General features: G+C 56.4%; 3 protein-coding genes across 3 annotated transcripts; 2 read left to right on the top strand and 1 right to left on the bottom strand.

The window, feature by feature from the left end:
• The first annotated feature begins 1,081 nt into the window (after positions 1-1,081).
• On the top strand, positions 1,082-6,814 carry PSMD8 (proteasome 26S subunit, non-ATPase 8). Its single transcript, XM_061172676.1, has 7 exons — positions 1,082-1,459; positions 2,483-2,555; positions 2,687-2,789; positions 3,977-4,142; positions 5,129-5,229; positions 5,755-5,866; positions 6,581-6,814. The coding sequence occupies exons 1-7, from the start codon at positions 1,097-1,099 to the stop codon at positions 6,716-6,718; spliced, it is 1,056 nt and encodes a 351-aa protein (XP_061028659.1). The 5' UTR covers positions 1,082-1,096; the 3' UTR covers positions 6,719-6,814.
• Positions 6,815-7,709: 895 nt separating this feature from the next.
• GGN (gametogenetin) lies at positions 7,710-11,103 on the bottom strand. The gene is made up of 2 exons (XM_061173137.1): positions 8,750-11,103; positions 7,710-7,827 (listed from the first exon to the last, which is right to left on the bottom strand). Exons 1-2 carry the CDS (start codon positions 10,618-10,620, stop codon positions 7,710-7,712), a joined length of 1,989 nt encoding a protein of 662 aa, XP_061029120.1. The 5' UTR covers positions 10,621-11,103.
• A 1,295-nt stretch (positions 11,104-12,398) lies between these two features.
• On the top strand, positions 12,399-21,730 carry SPRED3 (sprouty related EVH1 domain containing 3). Its single transcript, XM_061173102.1, has 6 exons — positions 12,399-12,495; positions 14,042-14,222; positions 15,366-15,534; positions 15,642-15,721; positions 17,875-18,018; positions 18,754-21,730. The coding sequence occupies exons 2-6, from the start codon at positions 14,046-14,048 to the stop codon at positions 19,417-19,419; spliced, it is 1,236 nt and encodes a 411-aa protein (XP_061029085.1). The 5' UTR covers positions 12,399-12,495; positions 14,042-14,045; the 3' UTR covers positions 19,420-21,730.
• The last annotated feature ends 1,578 nt before the right edge of the window (positions 21,731-23,308 follow it).

Genomic DNA, 23,308 nt, shown 5'->3' on the forward strand with positions numbered 1-23,308 from the left:
TACCTTTTGACCACCTTCCTCCAATTCCCCCTCCCCTCACCTTAAGGATCTTTACTGCAGCATTGTTAGAAGTGGCAAACAAGTAAACAAAAATAACACAAACATCAATATGGGAACCATTACATGAATTGTATATTCACGCTGTGGGATATTATGCAGCCGTTTTTGTTAAAGTGTCAGAAATATGCCCACTGATCTCCAGAGATGTCTTTAGTGTATTGCTAAAAAGCACTGTGCTTTTTAGAAAATATGTATAGTACGATGCAGTTTTTCTTTAAAAACTTTTTTTAAAGACACAACTTCGGAATTCCCTGGCGGTCCACTGGTTAGGACTCTGGGCTTTCACTGCTGTGGCCCCAGGGTTCAATCCCTGGTGGGGGAATTAAGATCCCCGCAAGCCACCGGTGCAGCTTGGGGGGTGGGGCTGGGGAAGACACAACTTGTTTACACACCCACTCATTCACTCATTCAACAAATATTCATTGACTGTCTACCTCGTGCTGGGAATACAGCAGTAAAGAAAACCGATAAATATCCCTTCTCTCATGGAGCTGACATTCTAAATGATGGAGACAAGAGAATTGAGAAAAAGTGGAGATGTTAAATAGGCGGGTGTGATATAAATGGAAGAATCGGGGGTAGGGATAAAAAAAATTGGGAATCCTCTGCATATATGGTGGCATTTAAAGTCATTAAGACTGGATGATTTTTGTAAAGTTTGTGCGTATTCGTACAAGCTCGGAGAAAGTGTGGAAGGATGCACTGAGAGACTAGAGAGAAAGACCTAGGGTCAAATCTCAGCCGTTAGTCTCTTGGAGGTTTACCCAGCCTCTCAAAGCCTGTCTGTAACATGGGAAGAATAACACAGCTATCCAAATGGCTCCACCACCGCCACCTCTTGGTTTAGAAAAGCTGCCACGCAGGTGTAATCTCCAAGACAGAAACGTAGCATCTCGAAAGCCCAGGCTGAAGCTAGGGCGGCCATATTGGCTACGGGAGGCGGAGAGGCGTTGCGACCGCTGCCATTTTCAGTTAGGGCAGGCGGCGACTTCCGGTCGCCATCTTGAGTGACAGCAGAGGCGGAGCTCCGACTAACATGTTTCTTAAAAGCCGGGCTCCGAGGGCACCTCCCCGAGAGCGACTGAACGCTAACCCCGGCAGGCGGAGGCAGACAGTCGCAGCCCCGCCTCCGGCTTTGGGCTCCACCTCTCGGCCCCACTTCCGCCGGGCGAGGCGATGTAGGCGTCGCTGCCGTAAATCGGGCGGGCGGTTTGCCGCATCACGGAAGATGGCGGCCGCGGCGGTGAACGGGGTGGCGGGAGCCTCGAGCTCGGGGCCTGCGGCGGCCTCGGGCGCAGTCCTGCAGGCCGCGGCCGGCATGTACGAGCAACTCAAGGGCGAATGGAACCGTAAAAGCCCCAATCTTAGCAAGTGCGGGGAAGAGCTCGGCCGTCTCAAGGTAGGGATCGGCTGGGGGTGCTTCGAGGGGTGCAGACCCAGGGGGAGGCCGCAGCGCCGACACGACTAGGACGGGCTGGGCGATCCAATAGGGTGAAGGATTCGGAACAGCCAAAGTGCGGGCTTGGAAGAATGAAGACGTGAGAGGGGTCTGGAATGGACCAAGTGCGGCCCCACGGTGGGGGCTGACGTAAAGAGTGTTTCTGGCACAGACGAGTGAGAAGTTAAAATTTTGGTGCTTGGAGACCTAGCTGGCTGGAGTGGCAGGACGGGGCTGTCAAGAGTTTTTCTGATGGAGGGTTCTGGACGACACCAAGTGGGGAATGAGGACTGGACAGGGTGATGGAAGAAGGAGGCTGAGATGATGGGGTTCGTGGTTAGGACCAGGTCAAGTTAGGGTCTGAGAAATCTTGGGCTTAGGGATGCGTCTATGGGGAGAGGGGCCCAGCCAAGTTGTGAGGGCAAGACTGAACTTAGGAAAAATATTCTTATAGTAGAGGACCAGAATGGGGCTCGGGTTGCTTCAGGCCAAGTGTGTTTGGGAGAGAGTACAAATACAGTGGGCTGGACCAAGTTGCTGAGGGGGTGTATCTGATAAGGGATGGTGTGTGGGCTGGACTATGAGAAGAGGTTAGCACCCTTTCTTCCCTGCTGTAGATGGAGGGGGGTAGCTGGGCCCAGCCCACCAAAGTATGGGAAAAGATTGCCAAAGAATTGAAGGTGCTAGTGTCTCCCCACCCCTTGATTCCATTGGGTCAGGCATGGAGTGGCCTTCCTGTTTCCCCAGTGGATCTATTAATACTTGTAATATGAGGTCATCCTAAATGAGCCCTCATCATGTGCCCAGGCCCTGATCTGAGGGCTTTATGAGGACTGACTCCTTTAATACTCATAACAACCTAATGAGTCTGGGATGATGATTAGCTCCATTTTCTAGGAGGGAAAACCAAGACCTAGAAGAAGGTAAGTAACCTGTACTTGAAGTCCCATCTTCTTTCCTTCCTTCCCCTGCTCTCCTCATCAGCTGGTTCTGTTGGAGCTCAACTTCCTGCCAACCACAGGGACCAAACTGACCAAACAGCAGCTCATTCTGGCCCGTGAGTGTCACTGGGGTTGGTGGGGGCGGGGTGGGTGGTGGTTATGGGCTGTGGTCATGGCAGGAATGGCAGCAGTGGTGGTCAGGGTCAGAGCACAGTCACCTCCTGAGAGCTTCCCCTGTTACGTACAGGTGACATCCTGGAGATCGGGGCCCAGTGGAGTATCCTACGCAAGGACATCCCCTCCTTCGAGCGGTACATGGCCCAGCTCAAATGCTATTACTTCGATTACAAGTGAGGACGGGCCCTGTCCCTAATTTGGTTTGCGTGTGTGTGTGGGGGGGGGTGTCACATGACAGCTTTTTATCCTTGTTGCTCTAGCCACTTGAGACATCTTCCTTCACTTGGGAATTACCCCTTTGCATAGCTGTGTCGCCAGAAGCCTCAGGGTTAGGGGTTGGCCTGGAGGTCCTGGGTCTGGGATTATACCATCCAGTCTCTGTTGCGCTCCAGTCTGTCTCCCCCTTCACATTCCCACTCTAAATTTCCACTCCCCAATGTAGCCACTATCCCCTTTTACCTGCCTTGGCCCCAGCCTTGTCCCCTCAGATTCATCCCTCCATGGCAGCCAGTAGGTTCTTTGTGACACTAAAATTTGACCATGTTTATTATCTGCTTAGAACCTGTCCTGGCTCCCCATAGCCCTCAGGTTTCAGACCAAGCTCTTTCCTGTGGCCTCCAATGCTGTATCAGCCCTGACCCGTCTGTCTGTGTCTCCCCCCATCCCAGCCCTGTCTCTCCCACTGGACTGTGAGTCTTCTATAAGCAGAAGGGTCTTAGTCACTGCTGTGTCCCAGCACTGCCTAGCATGGAGCCGGGCCCAGAGCAGGGACTCACTGGCTGTGTGTTGAATATGAAACTGAATGGCTTCATGACTGAATGGGGCTTGCATGGACTAATGATTAAGAATTTGACATCAGAAGCCAGACAAACCCGAGTTTGAAACTAATTTTGCCACTTCCTGATTATATGGTCTTGGGCAAATGACTTTACTTCACTAATCCTCAGTTTCCCCCCAAAAGTGAAGGTGATGATTCTTAATATCATAATCATAGTTAACACTTATATAGTATTTATTTGGACCAGATACTGTTCTAATCACTACCTGGATTAAATCATTTAATAACTTAACCCTTATTTATTTAACCCACCTCTGTCAGATGGGTACTGTGGTGATACCCATTTTACAGTTGCGGAAACTGAGGCTAAGTCACTTTACTGGTGTGAGGTCACTTTCTAGGGCCCATATGATTGTGACTTCTTCATGTCTCTTTGGGCCTCAGTTTCATCTGAAAACCCAGGACCCGATACCCCTCCAAGGAGAGAGCATCAGGCAGTCGTCAGGTTCCCTGAAGCCTGGAGTGGGGCGCTTGGTCGGTACCTAAGCCCTCCTTACCTTGGTGTCCCACCCTGGTCCACAGGGAGCAGCTCCCGGAGTCAGCCTACATGCACCAGCTCTTGGGCCTCAACCTCCTCTTCCTGCTGTCCCAGAACCGGGTGGCTGAGTTCCACACAGAGTTGGAGCGTCTGCCTGCCAAGGACATCCAGACCAATGTATACATCAAGCATCCGGTGTCCCTCGAGCAAGTGAGGCTGAGGAAGGGGGAGGGGAGGGCCTGGCTAAAGGGAGTGGTACAGGGACAGACATTCGGGAGGGCTTCCTCCCAAATGAGAGGGTTCACCCATCTTTCAGCCTATGGACTCATTTGTCCAACAGCTATTGAGCCCCAGCCCTGTACCAGGCACTGTGGTTGGTTTTCAGACTCTACAGTGAACAAAACAGTTAGAACCTCTGATTTTGTGAGGATGACATTCAGGTGAGGAAGTGGATAATAAACAAAAAGATTAAATAACCTGTATATGGTCTGTCAGATGTGAAATGCTGTAGAGAAAAATAAAGCAGGAAGGAGGGTGGAGGGGCAGGGGCAGGTGGTCAGGAAATGCCTTGCTGAAAAGATGAAACTTGAGAAAGACTTGAAAGGGGTGAAGAACCCAACCACGTGGTCATCTGGGGGGAAAATGGTCCAGGTAGAGGGAACAGCCAGTCCAAGGGTCCCAAGGCAGAAACATGCCTGGTGTGTTTGAGGGGCAGCAAAGAGGACGGTTTCTGGAACAAGGTGAGCAGAGTCAAGGAAGAGCTGTAGTGCCTAAGGTTAAGAAGTAGTTCTTAGAGCTGAGGTTTCATGGGAGGATTTCGCTGTGGGGAGAGGATGGGATAGAGGGCATTTATGGCAGGGGCAGCACAGCTGGGGCAAAGATGTGGAGGAATGAGCTTGGGGTGGCTCCAGCTCTGTCTCCCTCCTGGAAAATAGATAATTAGATACTAACCAAGGGCAGGCTTGGAGAGTGTGTGTGTGTGTGTGTGTGTGTGTGTGTGTGTGTGTGAAAACGAGGGAGGGCTTCCGGGAAGAGTAGGACCCAGTCTGCATGGGGAATGGGTGATTGTATGGCAGAGAGTGTTCTAGTAGAGTGTGGATTATGGAGGCACTGGGAGTATGGTGAGGCCTCAGCGGGTAGGCCCCTGTGCTGCCTCTTCCTCACCCTCTCTTCTTCCTCACCCCTGTCCTCTACAGTACCTGATGGAGGGCAGCTACAACAAGGTGTTCCTGGCCAAAGGCAACATCCCTGCTGAGAGCTATACCTTCTTCATCGACATCTTGCTTGACACTATCAGGTGTGTGGGGGGCCAGGGTCGTGTGGAGTTTAGAAAGAGCCTGGACTCTGGAGTCAGACAGCTCTGTGTTTAAATCCCATTCTGGCCACTTGTGATCTGGGGAAGCTGGGCACATCAGGTCTCCTTTTCTGTGAACTGGAACTGGTCGTGAGATGGGGGTAAGAGCCCTCATCTCACTATGGGCTGTGTATGTGTGTGCTTGTGGACATCAGACCCTGAGTACGGACTTGGCACCCAGACAGCACTCAGCAGACAGAGACCCTGCTGCTTCTCATGGAAGTGCTCCACGAGTCATATGGCTTCATCTCAGAGTGTGGGCCCAGGAGTCCCAGAGATCTGAGTGTGGACCCTACTGTGGCCCTAGCTTTGCAACTCTAGTCAAGCTACTCTCCCCTGAGCCTTGATTGGTTGAACAGGGCAGGTAACACATTCCAGCCATCAGTGCTGAACTGAAGGGTCCGGCCTGAGAGGACAGGGCCTGGAGAGTTGTCTGTGCTCAGTAATGAGAATCTCGTCTTCCCCCAGGGATGAGATTGCTGGGTGCATCGAGAAGGCCTATGAAAAAATCCTCTTCACTGAGGCCACCCGGATCCTCTTCTTCAACACACCCAAAAAGATGACAGACTACGCCAAGAAGGTGGCTGGGGTGGAGGGCAAGGGACCACGGGGCCAGCAAGCCAAGGGGTGCACTCACTAACAGCAGGGTGGGGTGGCCTGGAGGGACACTGGAGCAAGACTGCCCAGGTTTCAATCCAGTTGTGTGACCTCAGGCAAGTTGCCGAACTTCTCCGAACTTCAGTTTCCCTACGTGTAGAAAGGAGCTAGAGTTTAATATGTGGGATGAGCTTAGCCCAGCACCTGGCACCAGGTGCAGGTGGAGGCTTAGCATATGTTGGTTGCTGGGCTTATCAGAATTCCTTGGAGGTTGCAGCTTTTCCCCACAAGACTTTGCTTCATTTGGTCTGGGGTATTTGTGTGGGAGCAGTGCCCCTGGAGATGCTGATGCATGGGGTGCAATAGCCCTGGTGACTGAGGAGGGTCAAGATCAGACTGGAAGAGGTGAAACTGAACTTGAGCGATTGTGACAGCTGATACTTAGTGATCGTTTACTCTGGTCCAAACACTATTCTCAGCACTTTTGATTCACTGAATCCTCACAGCAGACCCAGAAAAGTGTGTGATTAGGGTCCCCATCTCAAACATGGAGAAACTGAGGCACAGAGAGGTGAAGTTACTTGCCTAGGGTTGTGCAGGGTAGAGTAGGGTTGGTGAGGAAAGCGAGCCAGGGCCCACATGGGTAAGGGGAGGGTGCCTGTGTGATCACCGACCCATCTCATCTCCCTTCTTGCAGCGAGGGTGGGTCCTGGGCCTCAACAACTACTACAGCTTTGCCAGCCAGCAGCAGAAGCCGGAAGATACCACCATCCCCTCCACGGAGCTGGCCAAACAGGTCATCGAGTATGCCCGGCAGCTGGAGATGATCGTCTGAGCCCACCAGACACGGGTGGAGCAGAGCTTGCATTATTTAAGGCAGTTGCAGTGCAGGGTTTCCCCCAATAAAGGTGGATTGACATTTTCTCTCTTAGGCCCTTGTCTCCCCGAGTGGAATGGTAGGGACGTAAGTTCTTATCTCTGAAGAACTTGGAGGTTTGGGGGCCCTAGGAGGTCTGAGATAACCCTGGGTCAGCCTCTGTCCAGTGGCCATTGCTCAAGGTCTCAAACACAGATGTCCACTGTGGGGGCCCAGTGGCACAGCGGGGAGAGCACAGGCCCCGGGTAGAAGGACTGTTGCAGGCAGCTGTGGACACACAGAAAGGCCAGACCAACGTACCAGAGTGTTTCAGTGAAGGGGGCGAAGTGTCCTGATTTTGAAAAATGTTTGCAATGAATTAAACCAGTTTTTTAAAATGACGTGCTAAATGGACCTCTGTGGAACAAAAGGCATGGGCCCTGGCATGGGCTTGCCTTGGTTCCCACTCTTCTGAGCCAGTGCTGTGACTTATGACCTCCTGCACCTCCCAGCCTGTTTCCTGCCTTGAAGTTCTCAAGAAGGTGTTTAAGGCAGAGTCCAAATCTGGCTGAGCCATTTGTGGTTTGTGGGATTTTCAAGAAAGTCTCCTAGAGTCGGTTTCCTCAGCTGCAGAAAGGGAATGATCATTCCTGCTTTCCAGAGTGATTTGCACTGAACCCCTGCGCTTGGCACCAGATCGGCTTGGAAACGGGGCTGATGGTATTAAGGGGAATGAGAACATCTCACCCCTGGGTGCATCAGTCCACGTGCTGGATGAATGGAACCTCCCTTATTGCTAGTCTGGGTCCAGCCTCCTGTTGCCAGGATGTGGTGCTTTCATGGAGACCTCTGCCCCGCCCCACCCCTTCAACCCTTAGCCAGTGACTGACAGACATCTAGGCATCTAGGCATCTGGATGGTTATTTTATTGTCAAGGAGAGGAAGGCAGAGGGCGTTGAGCAGACTGCACTCAGTTGGAATGGGTAGCCTGCAAGTCGTAGTGCTCCAGCCCAGCTACCAGGGAGCCGGCCAACTTGATGGTGGTGACCCAGGGTGGCTCACTCAGGTGGTTGGTGGGTGTGCTCAGCCTAGGGAGAGGGTAGAATCTTCAGGACCTGGCTATGTGGCCAGGCCCTTACCCCTTCTAGGCTCCACTTTCTCCATCTGTATAAGGGACCATGTCTGAATATCCCAAAGGTAGTTTAGGGCAGGGCTGTATCCACTTAAACTTAGTAGGAAAGGGGGCTGAGGGTTGGTGATAGTAGTTCTCCCAACTCCCCTTTCAGGTCCCAGCTGAGCCCCAGAGGTACCAGGGCAGAGGGTCTCCCAGTTATTCAGGTTCCTCAGGAGCCAGGGTCAGACAGACCCTGATGACCAGATCCTGAGATTTAGGGGTGAAGGAGAGGTAACTGGAGGATGCAGTGTCTCCCCTGAATCTGCGGAATCAGGAGTAACCTCTGCACCACAAGGACTGGGATATCAGTGCCCTCTGGCGGTCAAAGTCTTGGGTCAGTCGGGAGAAGGTGCCAAAGGCTGGAGGGGTAAGGAGTCTGGGGGGCTAGGCCTGGGGCTTCCTTTGGAGGCCTGCATTTATACCCGTTTGGTTCCAGAAGACCATCATCTCCCATCCCATCCCTGAAGAGCCTGGGATGTGGTCCTTCTTGATGTCATCAGGGACAGGGTCAAGGCAGTGAATAGGGTCAGGCCAGCTGGGACCAGTTTTCCCTCCCTGATGGCTCCAGAGAGTAATAAGAGGGCCAAGGGTCACGTAGGAGGTCTGGATACTAAGGAGCGGGGCCAAGGTGTTCTCTGTCAGGAATCAGCATGATACCAAGGCTCCTCTTGGTTCTGAAGGGTTGGAGCTCAGCTGGGTTTGAGATGCAGCCAAGGGGAGGGTCTAGGGTCAGCTGGGGTCAGGACGCCAAAGGGTTGAAATGGGGCACTCAGGAAAGTCGGGTTCAGGACTTGGAAGGGTATGCCTCCCCTCCCTATTCCTCGACCTCCCCTCACCAGGCAGACACGTTGCGTGGCAGGCGGCGATGGCGTGGCTGGTGGCGGCAGTAACACTTGAAGGGACAAGAGTTAAGCACCTGGAAGGGTGGCCAGTGGCGCGTGGCGCCCGAGTTAACCGTCCCCGCTGGAGGAGCCCCGCTGCCACCACCCCCTCCACCACCGCTGTCAGTCACAGTAGTCGCAGTACATTCGCGAGGACCACCTCCAGGCGCGCCATTCTCACGCGGAGCAGCCCGGGCTGCGCGGGGACCCTTGTTCCGGCGCGTGCGGACCTTGACGGGCGCGGGCGCAGGTGGCGATGGCTCAGCCACGGTGGGAGCTGGAGCCGGGGGTGGGGCCGGGCCTGGGGCCTGGTCAGCGGCCAAGGCGAGGGGCAGAGCGGGAGCCGGAGCGGGAGCCACGGCCGACTCCAAGTGGCCAGGGCTTGGTGTGGGCGGGAGCGCCACGGGCAGCGGCGTTGGCTGGAGCACGGGCGGCTGCGGCGCGGGAGGCGGCGTGGGTGGTGGCGCGGGCGGCGGCGGCGGCGCGGGCGGCGGCGGCAGCAACTCCTGCGGGCTGGGAGGCCCGGGGCGCACAGTCTCGCCATTGGTGGGCGCTGGGAAGATGAACACAGGCGGCGCCAGCAAGGCGGGTGCGGGCCTCCGGGGCCCGGGAGCTGGATGCATCTGCCCTGGTGGAGGCGGCGGGGAGCCCCTGGGCCCTGAGAGCGCGACTGCGCGCCGTCGGGGCGCCCCGACGCCTCCGCCAGCTCCACTGAAGCGAAAGTGGCGTTCAGGGCCATCAGGGGGGCTCACCCAGTCAAATTTGGGCTTCGAGCCTGGGAAGGTGGTGTAGGATGGAGGAGTAAGGATCCGGCCGTGGGACGCAGGCGCCGAGGGTGGTCCAGAACACCCCTCGCCGTCTCCATCACCGCCCTCTGCTTCCTGAGTTCCCCGAGGGACCTCTCCCGAGGGGCGAGAGGCCCCAGGAGCCAGAGGTCCCTGCTTCAGGACCTCAGCGTAGGAGATGGCGCCCGAGGCGGCGGCGAAGAGTCCTCCTCCGCCGCCGCCCCCGAGAGAGGCTTTGGCCACTAAGGAACTCGACGCCGCCGCAGGGCACAGCTGGGGCCCCGACTTGAAGGTGACTTTACACAACAGGCTCAGGCCGGGCTCGGAGGCCACAGGCCGGGCCATTTCGCCCTCGCCTGCTTGGGGAGGTGCCCCTCTGCGGGCTCCGCCGGCCGTCTGGCCCTCGCTACCGTGCCTGGCCTGGCTTTCTGTAGGGGTTGCGGCGGATGTGGCCAGAGCAGGAGTGCTTCTGCGTTCCGGGGGCTGCGGGTCGGAAGGTGTCCGTAGTGGCGGCTTCCGCGGCTCCAAGGGCGGCGGAGTCGGGGATGGGGCCCTCGGGACAGGGTCGGGGTCCTCTCCGGTTAGTTGCCGGGGCGGCGGCGGCAGCGGGCGGAGGTTGGGAGGGTCGCCCTGGCCGCGATGGCTCGCCTCCAGCAGACCGCGGATCCGGGGCACCGGAGTGCCCGTGGGTTTTCGCCACTTAGACGGCGCGGGCAGCAGGGTCCCCACGGGGGGCGGGGGTGGTGTGGAGACCGCGGCCGCAGTCGCCTCCTCTGAAGGGGGCGTCACTGGCGAGGGCAGTTCTAAGGTCAGGGGCAGGGGTGAGGGTGAGGCCTGGGGCTCCGGGGGTACCAGGAGTCCCGGGGGCGCGGAGCTGCCAGGGAACCAGACGCCCAGCCCGCGAGCCAGGCGCATGGCCGGGGAGGAGGGGGTCCCCTCGGGCTCCACAAGTGATGTCCGGCGGGAGTTGGAGGACCGGTCCGAGGCCTGCTCTTTTCGGGAGCCCCCGCCCGCGGACGGCTCCGACTGCACGTTCCCCATTTCTGACGGAGGTCGGGGACTGTGGTCAGAAAAACTTCCGCCAGTCAATCTGCCAGGGCTGTGGAGTCTCCACGAGGCTGGCTGTACTTGGTCCTATCCGTCAGCACCGGCCCCGCCCTTGTCCTCCAAGATCCACTCAGGCACTAGTCTCTCCCCGCATTCCTGTTCCGTGACTCTTGATGTTCACATCTTCTTCCCCGTGGCCTCATACAGTTGCTGTTCAGATACTTAGTCCTCCATCCTCCTAGTGTACTAAGGTTGGGTCCCTGTCTCCCTGGCTGGTCCCTCATATCACATCCCTACACTTTGACCACGTCTCAGGTCTCTAAGCTCCAAGACACAGGTCTTGCCCGCTTTCCTGTCAGTCACTCAGGCCACATCACTCATGATGGTTGTGCTCTGTAGCCTATAAGACCTACAAAGAGTTCAAGCTTTTCTCCCCGGACTCTAGGCGCCAGAGGCCCAGGCCCCGCCCCCGCCCTCTGGTCCTGCCCCGATTGTCAGGGAATCTGGCCTTCTCAACACACCCCGCCCCAGGTCTGGCCCCGCCTCCGCTTAACAAATTCCCGGTATTCTTGTCAGGCTAACCGCTCAGTCACCACCTCTAACCCTCAGATCTCTCTCTCTGTGTTGATCATTTGGTCCTGCCCTCTTCCCAGGCTTTAGTCCTAAATTTCTTTTCCCGCTCCTGGTCTAGCTGCAGGCCTCACACTCAGGCCCCACCCCTTTACCCAAGCTCCGTCCTGGCTACTCCTTCGCTCAGAGGATCCCACTCACCGACTCCTCCAGCTGACCAAAGTTCAGACCGCGGCCCCCTGGGCCCAGGGCAGGGCGGGGAACGGCCGTAGCAGAAAATAACCGAAAAGAACGGGGGTGCGGGTGAAGGCAAGTGGGCGAGACTGCGAGGGCGGACCCCGAGGTCTAGGCCACGCCCCCGGGCTCGAGGCCCCGCCCTCCTTGAACCAGCTTGGGCACGGCCCCTTACGAACCTGGTTCTCCCTTTGAAATACTCGGGAGTCTTCTTCCCCGCCCCCAAGCCTTGTAGTCCTAGGCCCCACCCCTATAGAACGTTTTAAGCCCCTCCCCTTTATAATGCCCCGCCCCTCTCCGTTAGTCTCTCTCCCGAAGCCCCGCCCATTACAAACACTGCTACGTAGCTCCTCCCTTTTGGAGCTCTCCGTCGTCCAGCCCCTAAAGACAATTTACTTATAAGCTCCGCCCTCTTAGGACTTGGCAACCTCTCTTCCCTGGACCCTCTCCTTCCTCGGGCCCGCCCAGAAGGCCCTTCCTCCGTGGACCCGCCCCTTTCTTGACGCACGCGCTTGTCCGCGCCTTCGGCGTCCTCACCCTCTCCTTCCCCCTCTCCTTCCCCCAGGTCCTCCGACCCCGCCTCCTTGCAAATGCTCCCTTCTTGCCCCACCCCTTTTCTAACCTAGCCAGGCACCCAGCCCCTCCCATTTAGAACCCAAAACGTAGACCCTCGCCTCTTTAGAACCTTGAGACCAGGCTCCGTCCCGGACCCCTTCCCCATATCCTCAGGGACCAATGGCGCGGATGGGTGGGAAAGTAGGGGATCCTCTCTGGATCCTGAGAAAATGCGGGCTGGGGGGCTGTTCGCTGGAGCCAGTGCCGGGCTCTAGGACCCAGCGGGCAAGTGCGCCTGCCTCGCGCTTACCCCTCCCCCAAGCCGCCCCCTCCCCCCCACCCATCTTTCAGGTTCCCCCTCCCTCCCCCCTCGCCCCGGCTCCCGGTGCCCGTCTCTAGCGCCGCCGGAGCCAGCGAGGGAGCCGGAGCGAACAGGAGGAGGAGGAGGAGGAGGAGGAGGAGGAGGCCACGTCGCCACCGCTCGGAGCCCGGCCGGAGCCTCCCAGGCAGGTGCAGAGGGGGGCGAGGGGGCGGGGGCTGACAGACCGCCTGTCACGGTGAGGGGGCAGACGGCACCGCGCTGCGCCTCCTGCCCACCGGGGCGCCCCCCAGACCCTGGCTGGAAGGACAAGGGGGTGGGGGCCCCCAAACTGCGCGGCAGCCATTTGGGGTACCAGTGTCCATTTGGGGGGCCTGGACTTCCTCGGAGGACGCCCCATTCATAAATTTCCGTACTGGACCCTCACCATTGGGGAACTCAGGGGACCACTCCCCCCGGGAAACAGATGTGTGGGGAGCGTAGGGCATCCAGAAATCCCGGCGTCCCATCTCAGTAGGCCCTGGTGCGGGGGGGACCCCTGCCCTCTTTCTCTGCTTCACCTGTTGTCGGGGGAGGCGGGCGGACAAAGGAAGCAGCGTCACGTGACTGCTCATTCACAAAATCCCATCCCATTGAGAAAAGGGGGCTGGGGGCGCTGCGGCCGCCCCTTCCCCTCCCCAAGGGCTGGGGAAACCCGGCAGCCTGCAGGTGGGGGAAGGGGCTAGACCTCGTCGCTGGGGTCCCTAAGGCTGGGGCGCCAAGGTCCCTGCGCTCAGCGGTAGTGAGGGGATGGACGCTGATCCCAATTACTGGGCGGAGGGCTAAGTCCCTTGAGCTGGGGGGCGGGGTAAGATGGTTCTGAAGGATGCTGGGGCGGGGAAGGAGAGGAGGAGGGATCAATTCCCCCCGCCCCCACCCCCCGCAATCTCTGCCCCTTGCCTTTCCTCGGCAGGGGCCTGAGGGAGCAGGCTTGATTTTTGTGAATGAAATGCTCTCTGGATGTGTCTCGGTCGCCCGTTTCTGGCTTCCTCTGCCTCCATCTCCCTTTCGGCCTGTCTCTGGCCATTTCTGGTTCTCTCCCTGCTCCCTGCCCATCTCCCGTTGCTGGGTGACTCAGTGAGCTTTGCATCCGGTCTCATTCATAAATCCGGGAAGGGGTGGGGGGGAAGAGAGCCTGGGTTTCTCACCCAGCCAGTGGCCTGGGCGACAGGGTGCGGAGGCAGTGTAGGGGGGACTGGAGCTGAGTTGATGGGCTCTAAGAAAATACATATGCGCAGGCACCCAGCTGTGAGGGGGACGATGGGTGGGGCTGTGGGTACGTGCTGAGGGAGGAGAAGGAGACAGGGTTGATAGGGGATGAGCAGGAGGAGGAAGGGAAGTGGAAGAGCAAAGCTATGGGGGTGAGGATGGGAAAGATGGGGAAAGGGAGGAAAGGTGGGTATGGAGAAAAAAGGTAGATATGGAGAAGAAGGTAGGCATGGGAGAAAAGAGATGGCAAGAGGAAGAAAGAAGCCATGCTGGAAGAAGGTGGGCATAAGAGAGGTGACGGGTATGGGGAGACAGTGGGCCTAGGGGAGGAGGTGGGTGTGGAAGGTAAGGTGAGTATGGGTGGCTAAGGGTGCAGTAGATCCAGCTGTGAGGGATGAAGAGCAGAGATGAGGGTTGGGGGAACACTGAATAGGAGAGCAGGATTGACGCTCACTGACCCTGTTGTCCCTGTCCCCCCACCTCCTCCAGGTACATGGTTCGGGTCCGAGCCGTGGTGATGGCCCGAGATGACTCCAGTGGGGGCTGGCTGCCTGTGGGGGGCGGGGGCCTCAGCCAGGTGAGCGTATGTCGGGTCCGAGGGGCCAGGCCCGAGGGGGGGGCCCGCCAGGGGCACTACGTCATCCACGGGGAGCGCCTCCGGGACCAGAAAGTGAGCCACCCTGGGGCGTGGGGGTAGGGTGCGGGTGTGGGGATGTAGGGGAATGGGACTGGGGATGTAGAGGTGAGGTCAGGTCATCTCCCAGCACAGGGGTGTGGGATGGAGTTGGAAGTACATCTGTCCTCTGTCTGAGAGTGGGGAGTTTCGGGACTATTTGGGGTATTAAGCAGGTCCTGTCCGCTGCCATTGCCTGCTGGACTGTCACAGCAGCCTCTGCACTGGTCTCCTTGCCCTGCTCCTGCTCCCTCCCCCAACCTCAGTCTGTTCAAAAGGGGCTGGGCTAACACCTGACTCAGATCACATCCCTCCTCGGCTCAGAACCCTCCCCGTGGCTCCATCTTGCTCAGAGATCCTCACCACGAGGATTTTACACCACTGGCCCCTGTCTGCCTAAGTATATGGAGGCATTTGGTGGGGCGACCGTCTGGAAGTGTCCAATAGGGTTTACAATCCTCATGTGGGTTCAGCAGGAATGTTCTGGGCTGTCTGGCCTGAAATGGAAAGAGAATGTTGACGTTTCAGCTGGGGATGTAGTAGAAAGGTTTGGATCGTTTGAAAAGGCTTGGGGTAAGGGTTGAATTTCAGAGCAAGGATCGGAAGGAACAATGTAGGGGGGTTTGAAATGGTGTGAAAGAATATAGTGGTGTTGGGCAAGAAGATGAGGGAACTTCTAGGGTGTTGACCAGCATCTGAGGGGAAATCTGTGGGAGTTTGTTAAGAATTTGGGGATAATATTTGGGGAGCTTATTGGGGCATCAGAAGGGGATTAACAATAACATTTTGAGATGTTCAGTAAAATTTGGGGAGTATGATTGAGTCAAATGGGGGATATTGGCTATCAGAAAGAGGTTGACTCATTTTTTGAAGCATTCAATAAAATTTGGGATTCCTATTGAGATATGGGGCGGGGGATGGTTAGGAAAATGTAGGGATCAAGGGGTTTGGGGGAAATATTGGAGTATAAGAGGTGTGCTCAGTAAAGTTGGGGAGTGGTATTGGGGTGTTGATCAGGGTTCAGGGGTACACCTAGGATTGAGAAATGAGGTTTGTGGGATGCTCTGGTATAGAGTCTGGGGAAGTCACAGGCATGGCTGGAAGGGGGTATCTGACCTGGCCCCTTCCTGCCCCCCTCAGACCACCTTGGAGTGTACCCTGCGGCCAGGCTTGGTTTACAACAAGGTGAACCCCATCTTCCATCACTGGAGCCTGGGTGACTGCAAGTTTGGGCTGACGTTTCAGAGTCCGGCAGAGGCTGATGAGTTCCAGAAGAGCCTGCTGGCAGCGCTGGCTGCACTGGGTCGAGGTGAGTGGCACAGGTGGTGGGCATTGGTGGGGGGGGGGGAGCTGGGGTGGAGGGGTGGGAGAAGCTGGGCCCAGGGAACTCACTCTCTGCCTTTCTCCCTGCCCCAGGCTCGCTCACCCCCTCCTCCTCCTCCTCCTCTTCCTCCTCCCCTTCCCAGGATACCGCAGACACTCCCTGCCCTCTGACGGTGAGTCTCCAGGATGCAGCTCTGCTGGGAGGGCAGGGGTTTCTTTCTATGCTACAAACATTCTTGAGCACCTACTGTGTATCCAGCGCCATGCCACGTGCTGGGGACACGAATTTGGGCCCAAACAATAGTGTCAACTTGGATCCCAGTTATTCTAGTTTTTCTGTTCTATCTTGATTTATACGTTCATTCAAGGGTATTTATTGAACACCTTGAATAAGAAGTGTTTTAAGCACTGGGGATACATCAGTGAACAAAACAAAGTCCCTTTCCTCGAGGAGCTTCTATTCTAGTGTGGAAAGGCAGAAAAAAATTTAAGGTACACTATAAAAATTAATAAATCTTAAAAGTAAATGGGTCAACAAATTAATGGGAAATCCATCCTTCTCAGGGGTACAAACCTTGGAGTCATCCTTGCCTCCTCTCCTCTTTTATGCCCCTCATCTAATCTGTCAGCAAATATTGGCTCCACTTTTTTTTTTTAATTTGGCTGCACCGCATGGCATGTGGGATCTTAGTTCCCGGACTGGGGGTTGAACCCAGGCCCTGGCAGTGAAAGCGCTGAGTCCTAACCACTGGACCTCCAGGGAATTCCCTGGTTCCACTTTCAAAATGATCGGAATGTGCCTCCAACCTGGTTACTGTTCAACCTCATCTCCCCACTGGACCATCTCATCAACTGCTCATCATCAACTGCCCCCTCCCCACCATCTCCTTTCCCCACACACAGCCAGAGGGACCCGACTGACATCTAAGTCAAATCATGGATATCTCCCACTTACAACCCTACCCAGGCTCCATCTCACTCGTGGTAAAGGACAAAGTCCTCACAGTGGCACATAAGATCCCACACAATCTGGCCTCCTATTACTCTCCCTCATGCTCACTTGGCTCCAGCCACACTGGCCTCCTACTGGTACTCCAAAAGGGCCGGCACATTCCTGTCTCAGCGCCTTTGCACTCGCTGGTCCTCTGTCTTAGAACACTCTTCCCCAAATTTCCACATGGCTTATTCCCTTATTTCCTTCAGGGCTTTGTACACATATCACCTTAGTGAGGCCCTCCCTGAGTAACCTGTTTAAAATCTCCCAATGCTCCTTATCCTACTCTTTATCCCCATCTTCTAAGATATTTTTCTTATTTCCTCTCCCAATAGACAGTTTTCTTATCAATGACTTTACTGTCCATCTCTCATGCTAGCATGTCAGCTCCAGGAGGGCAAGGATCTTTTGTTGCTTTCTTGCTGCATCTTCAATGCTTAAAACAGTGCCTGGTAGACAGTAAGTGTTCAGTAAATATGTGTTGAATAAATTGATTGAATGAATAAATGCACAGAATGTCGGATTCGATTTGGCACTTGCTGGGGTACAGTGGGGGTTGCTCGAGAACACTTGGAGGAACAAAACTGGTTCCCTGGGCAGAAAAGGGGGATTCCCAGGGTAATGGGAGATGCAGGTGGGTCTACAAAGTCACACAGGTCCCACTTATTGAGCACTTACTCAGGAAAGGTGCTGTGCTCTCCATGCTCCATCTCACACCCTCCCAATGGCCTTTGTGAGCCTGGCATGTCGTGGGTGCTCAATGAATGTTTATTGAAGATAGTAATCGGATGAGGTGGGAATTATTCCTAAGTTACAGAAAGGAAACCAAGGGTCTGAGAAGCTCGTAAAGGACAGAGCTTGGTTTGGATGGGAAGGAACACATTCCAGGTGGGTGGAACTGCCCCAGTAAAGGTGTGGTGGTGGGAAGGAGGCAGGAAGGCAGCTGACAGCCAAGGGAGAGGGCTTCTGAGAAGGGAGGATGATTTGATGTTCTGTAGGTTGGTGAGCTGAGCAGATAAGAAGAGAAAGTCAAATAATAATAACCATTTCCAGCTCTTCCTGTACTTCAGGCATGTTTATGCCCTTTACAGTGGGTCCTAACCACATCGTTATGAATAGACAATATTATGATCCCCATTTTACAGAAGAGGAAACTGAGGCTCAAAGAGCTGAGCTCACTTGCCGGAGGTCACACAACCAGTCAGTGGCAGAGCCGGGGCTTGAACCCAGGCCTGTCTGGCCGCAGAGCCCTCGCTCACAATGGGAGGGGGTCTATGTAAGGGCATCGGCTGTGCCAGGGGTCCCGGCTCTGAGGCCGCCAATCTCCCCCAGTCCCACGTGGACAGCGACTCCTCCTCCAGTCACAGCCACCAGGAGACGCCTCCCACCGCAGCGGCGGCCCCCATCGTCACCGTGGAGTCAGCTTCTGGCTTCGGGCCGGCCACGCCCCCCCAGCGCCGCCGCTCGTCAGCTCAGGTGCGACCTCCGACCCCCGGTGAAATAAGGCCGGGCGCTGGGGTCCCGAAAGTGGGCGGGAACTGAGGCCGCAGAGGGGCAAGAAACCACAAACAGATTCTAAGGGATAGCTGACCTGACTTATGGCGGGGGAGCTTAGGCCTGGGTTCCTCGCAAGGTTGGGTGAGGGCTTCCTGCGTCTCCTGCGCTCTTGGAGATTGGAAAGTTCTGAATTCCACAGAGGTTTAGGGGACGACTCGGACAATGACTATATTAGGAAGTTGGTGGTACTCGTGGAAGGAGTCCTTTAGTGCTTAATTCACGAGGGGTGGGGCTCAGTATCCAAGGGGTAAAAGGGACCTGGGGACCAGACTCCTGCGTCCTGAAGGAGGAGACGGCTGGGGTCCAGGAGTCCTGAATCTGAGAATAGAGGGGGCTGGGTACTGGGATCCCGGATCTTGAGAGAGGGCAGGACTGAGAGCCTGGACCACTGGGTCCTTAAGGTGTGGGTTTGGTGCCTGGAGTCTTCTGTCGGTCCCTAGATGTCCTCTGTCCCTGGGAGGGGAGTGGGCTGAGGACTTAGAAATCTGAGTACCGGACCCAGGCAGTCAGGATCCCAGGGCAGGATCCTAGGATGAATGAGGCCTGTGTCTGGGTCTGTGGATTTTCGGGTCTTCTAAGGCCGGGATGGATTGTGGTGGGATGTGGGGCATCACAGACCCCGCTAACTTCTTCTCCTGTGTCTTGGTCCCGCAGAGCTACCCTCCGCTCCTACCGTTCACGGGGATTCCGGAGCCTTCAGAGCCCCTGGCCGGGACAGGGGGGCTGGGCTGGGGCGGCCGTGGCTATGAGGATTACCGGCGAGCTGGGCCACCCGCACCCCTCGCCCTATCCACCTGCGTCGTGCGCTTCGCCAAGACCGGCGCGTTGAGGGGCGCAGCCCTGGGGCCCCCCACAGCCCTGCCCGCCCCTCTCACCGAGGCTGCGCCTCCAGCGCCCCCGGCTCGCCCACCCCCGGGCCCCGGCCCGGCCCCTGCGCCTGCCAAGGCCTCCCCGGAGGCGGAGGAGGCGGCGCGCTGCGTGCACTGCCGCGCGCTCTTCCGCCGTCGCGCCGACGGGCGTGGCGGCCGCTGCGCCGAGGCCCCGGACCCGGGTCGCCGTCTGGTGCGCCGTCTCAGCTGCCTGTGGTGCGCCGAGAGCTTGCTCTACCACTGCCTGTCGGATGCCGAGGGCGACTTCTCGGACCCGTGCGCCTGCGAGCCGGGCCACCCGCGCCCCGCCGCGCGCTGGGCCGCGCTGGCTGCGCTCTCCCTCGCCGTGCCCTGCCTCTGCTGCTACGCGCCCCTGCGCGCATGCCACTGGGTCGCAGCGCGATGCGGCTGCGCAGGCTGCGGGGGTCGCCACGAGGAGGCGGCGCGGTGAGGACGGCCTGGTGGGTCCGGTAGCCGGACCGAGGACCCAAAATTGAGGGTCCAGGACCCCGGACTCCGTTCGGACCCCAAACCCAAACCTAGGCACACCCGGAACTTGGAGCTTGAGTTTGGATTGAGAGACCCCAGACCTGGAACCTGGACCCCAAATGTAGGACTGAGAGACCCCAGAACCAGCTTCATTGGGATGTCTGTCCAAGAGGTCCTAGGCATCCTGAGTTCTGGAGTCCCCATTCTCCATCCCCACTCCGCCCCGCTCTGGCCTAGACTGAGGAGATTCCAGGGATGCCCAGACTCTTCACCTCAGGCAGGCAGGGGAGCACACGGATCCCTGAGACTCAGGCTCTGAATCCTGACTCCCTGTTCAAATTACCAATCTAGACTCAGTCATGCCTGGCACCATGAACCCTCAAATTACAGCCCCAGAATTAGGAGTTGCCGGTACCTGACCCTGCCTGTACACAATTACTCCCAGATCTTGAGACCCTAAGACCCAGAATCACCCCCAAATCGTTCCTGAATGCTCATCTAAAACTCGGAGCACCTGTATCTGAGATGTTCTTGTGGCTCCAGGACTTCTTAGATACCGAATCCTCTTAAGATACTCTGAGTCCTTGGATGTGCTCAAACGGATGTTCTCTGACCCAAATGACTTGGGAGACCCATCTAAGAGCCCCCTTCCCCACACGCACACTGCCCAACATCCAGAATTAAGACTCCAAGATGCTCTGTGAGCCAGGGATCAAAGAAGTCTGTAGACCACCAACACCAAGCCTGTGTTCCCAGGAGCTTTCGATTTCATATATAGGACTCTGAGGTGCCTAGTCCCGCAGATGTAAGACTGGAGGCAACCAACACCTCAGGGCCCAAGACATTGGTCCCAGCCCCTCAGATAGGCCTCTTCCAATCCTCCTTGGACTTGCATTTGAAGCCCCAGAATGTCCTGGAATCTTCGGCTTCTTCGTACCCACAGATTCCCCAATCCACTAAAGGCTGGGAGCCCAGCTCCCACAAGATGGGATGTTCATGGCAACTCAAACCTCTGACCCCTTGCCCCTGAGTGACCCCAAGGTGCTTTAGGAGCACTAGGTCCAAGACCCCAAGGTGCCATTGACCCCCAAATTCAGGACTCAAGCCTACACAATATTGGGATTGTCCCTGACCCAAGACCTTGGTCCCTCCATACCAGAGACAGATCTGAGGCTCCCCGGGGCCCTAGCACCTTCAGATCCCAGATTTCTTTGGACTCAAACCTCTCTAGCCTGATATTTCCCAGGCCCAGCTTATGCATCTCCTGAGACCTGCTGCCCGTTGAATCCTGCCATCCATATGCCCCTGAAACCCCAAGTTCCCAGACACTGGAATTCTAGTCCCAAGGGCTCCAGCCCAAGCTCTCAGTATCCCACAGAACTACCCCTTTACCCTAAGGGGAAAAAAACATTTTGAGCCCATAATGTTCCTGGATTCCAGGACCACCCAAGAGCACCCCTGCTCCCATCTCTAGGACCCAGCATTGCTGTAGATGATTGTGCAGGCTGTTCATGAAGCAAAGGCACACAGCCAAGGTGGTGAGTGGGGCTGGCCATGCTGTGCCCTCAGAGGAAGGTGTGCATTGCACAAAGGCAACTAGATAGGGCTCTACTGGCACAAAGGCCACACACACACACACCAGCCTTGCAGACTCTCTTCCAAGCCCAACTTTGAGTCCTAGCCCTAGTCCAAGCCTTTTATGATCTGCCCCTCTGTTAACTCCTTCTCTTCCATTTCAGAGTTGGGGGTTGTTTCGGAAAGTTTGAAAGCCTGGTTCATGGCCTATTGAGAGTCCTCTTCTGGGGAAGGGGGATTCCAAGGTCTCTTTCCCCTGAGTGGAATGGGACTTCTAGTGTACCACAGATCTGATGGCCTCCTGCATGGGGGGGGAATCACAGTCTTGGAGCAACACAATCTCAATGTTGTACGGGCTTGGGACCTGCATCTGGTCCCGAGCACCTTGAAATGTCACTTACCTTTCCTCATTACCCAGACTTGGATAGCCTTGTGGGGGTTCAAGGGATAGGTCAAGGGGGCCAGAGGGATGGATCCTCCTGTCACTTCCTTTAAATTATTAACTATTTATTACATCCAGAACCTGTGAGATTCAGCTCTCTCAAGCAGACCCTGGGATGGGTGAGAGAAAAGGGGGGTGTCCCTCCCATCCCCACTCTGCCCAGCTCTCATCACTGTCAGACCCACCAGAGCTGAGGGCGGAGGGACTGGGGGCTGGGGCAGCCTGGGTCCCCATCCCCCTCTCTGTGCCTCGGTCTCCTCCCTTCCGTGGTGGGCGGGGGGAAGCTCCATTCTTAACCTACCTCGTTTTGGGGAGGGGTGGGACGGGGGACCAGAGTGCTGTAAGGTGCTGCGGGATCTGCGGATGAAGTGGGGGGCTGGGGGACGGTTCCCTGGCTCCCACCTCCCAGCACCGCCTCTCCCAGGTCTCCCAGTCCTGCTCCCTGCTGATACCCACCTCTGATCCATGATTACTCTTCATCACCCCTAAATCAGGGGTGCATGGAGGGATGACCCTGGGAGCCAGGAAAACCTCAGACCCTGGAGCCCCCAGGCCCAATTTCCCAGCTGCTTGCCCCTCAGATTGGATGCTTGGCCCCCATACTTGGGGGAGGCACCCCGACATTTATCTTCCTGATCTTGATTCTAAGCCAGTCTGTGACCTCAATGTTGTTATCAGGGCAGGCTGAAGTAGTGGGGGATGATGCGGGCCGAAGACCCAGCCTTGTCATCGGGGGAGGGGCATGAGATATCGGCTCCAAGAAATGTCTGTGACAAAGTCTCAGCCTGTGTTCTTTATTTGCATTGATGCACCCCATCCATTCACCTTCCTGAACCACCAGACCAGTCCCCTACCCAAATCCTCCTTTCCCCTTCCCATCCTTTAGTCCCAAGCAGACCCTCCAGCTGAATTTTATACCTCCAGTCACTCTACATTTATTGGACACCCTTTTTATTAGACACCCTAGGTGCTGGGGATAAAGCAGTGAACAGAACAGACAAAAATTGGGGAATTCCCTGGCGGTCCAGTGGTTAGGACTTCACATTGCTTTCACTGCCAAGGGTGTAGTTTCAATCCCTGGTTGGGAAACTAAGATCCCTCAAGCCACGAGGCCAGAACAGACAAAATCCTTTCCCACAAGGAACTTATGAGCCTTATAGTGAAGGAGACAACATGTTAGAAATGATACATACTATAAAGAAAAAATAAAGTGGAGATGGAGGATACAGGCAGCTGTAGCCGGGGTGGTCAGGGAGTCCCCACTAAGGAGCTGGCATTTGAATAAAGCCCTGAAGGAGGTGAGGGAGTCTTGTGGATGTCTGCAGGAAGAGCACTCCAGGTAAAGGGGACAGTTGTGCGAGGCCCTGAGCGAGGAGCATGCCTGGTAAGTCTGAGGGACATCAAGGGAGCTGGAGGGGGGGAAGCAAGGAGGAGGGTGCATAGGAGATGAAGGCTGAAAGGTGACAGGGAGAATCTGTGGGGCCTTGCAAGCTACCGCATGGACTTTTCTGCTCACCCGGAGTGAGGTGGAGCTACAGGAAGGCTCCAAGCATGGGAGGGATGTAACCTGACTCAGGTATTCATAGGTTCCCATTGGCTGCCTGTGGGGGACAGATACGGGGAGGACGGGGCATGGAGACAGGGTGGAGGCTGCTGGGATGGTCCAGGGGAGACAGTGGTGCACAGGACGAGGGTGAGAGCAGTGGAGGTGGGGAGAAGTGGGCAAGATACTGGATCTGTTTTGATGGTCAAGTTCACCAATTTAGATATGGAGTACACTATAAAGAGTAGAGTCAAGGTTATGACTCCAAGGCTTTGGCCTGATCAATTTTTA

Source organism: Eubalaena glacialis, chromosome 18, assembly GCF_028564815.1.
Source record: "Eubalaena glacialis isolate mEubGla1 chromosome 18, mEubGla1.1.hap2.+ XY, whole genome shotgun sequence".
NCBI lineage: Eukaryota > Metazoa > Chordata > Mammalia > Artiodactyla > Balaenidae > Eubalaena > Eubalaena glacialis.

Coding starts and splice junctions, on each gene's coding strand:
- PSMD8 (XM_061172676.1), top strand. CDS start 1,097: ATGTTTCTTAAAAGCCGGGCTCCGAGGGCACCTCCCCGAGAGCGACTG. Junction 4,143..5,128: donor ATCCGGTGTCCCTCGAGCAA/GTGAGGCTGAGG, acceptor TGTCCTCTACAG/TACCTGATGGAGGGCAGCTA. Junction 5,867..6,580: donor TGACAGACTACGCCAAGAAG/GTGGCTGGGGTG, acceptor CCCTTCTTGCAG/CGAGGGTGGGTCCTGGGCCT.
- GGN (XM_061173137.1), bottom strand. CDS start 10,620: ATGGGGAACGTGCAGTCGGAGCCGTCCGCGGGCGGGGGCTCCCGAAAA. Junction 7,828..8,749: donor CCACGCAACGTGTCTGCCTG/GTGAGGGGAGGT, acceptor CCCTCTCCCTAG/GCTGAGCACACCCACCAACC.
- SPRED3 (XM_061173102.1), top strand. CDS start 14,046: ATGGTTCGGGTCCGAGCCGTGGTGATGGCCCGAGATGACTCCAGTGGG. Junction 14,223..15,365: donor AGCGCCTCCGGGACCAGAAA/GTGAGCCACCCT, acceptor TGCCCCCCTCAG/ACCACCTTGGAGTGTACCCT. Junction 18,019..18,753: donor GCCGCCGCTCGTCAGCTCAG/GTGCGACCTCCG, acceptor TTGGTCCCGCAG/AGCTACCCTCCGCTCCTACC.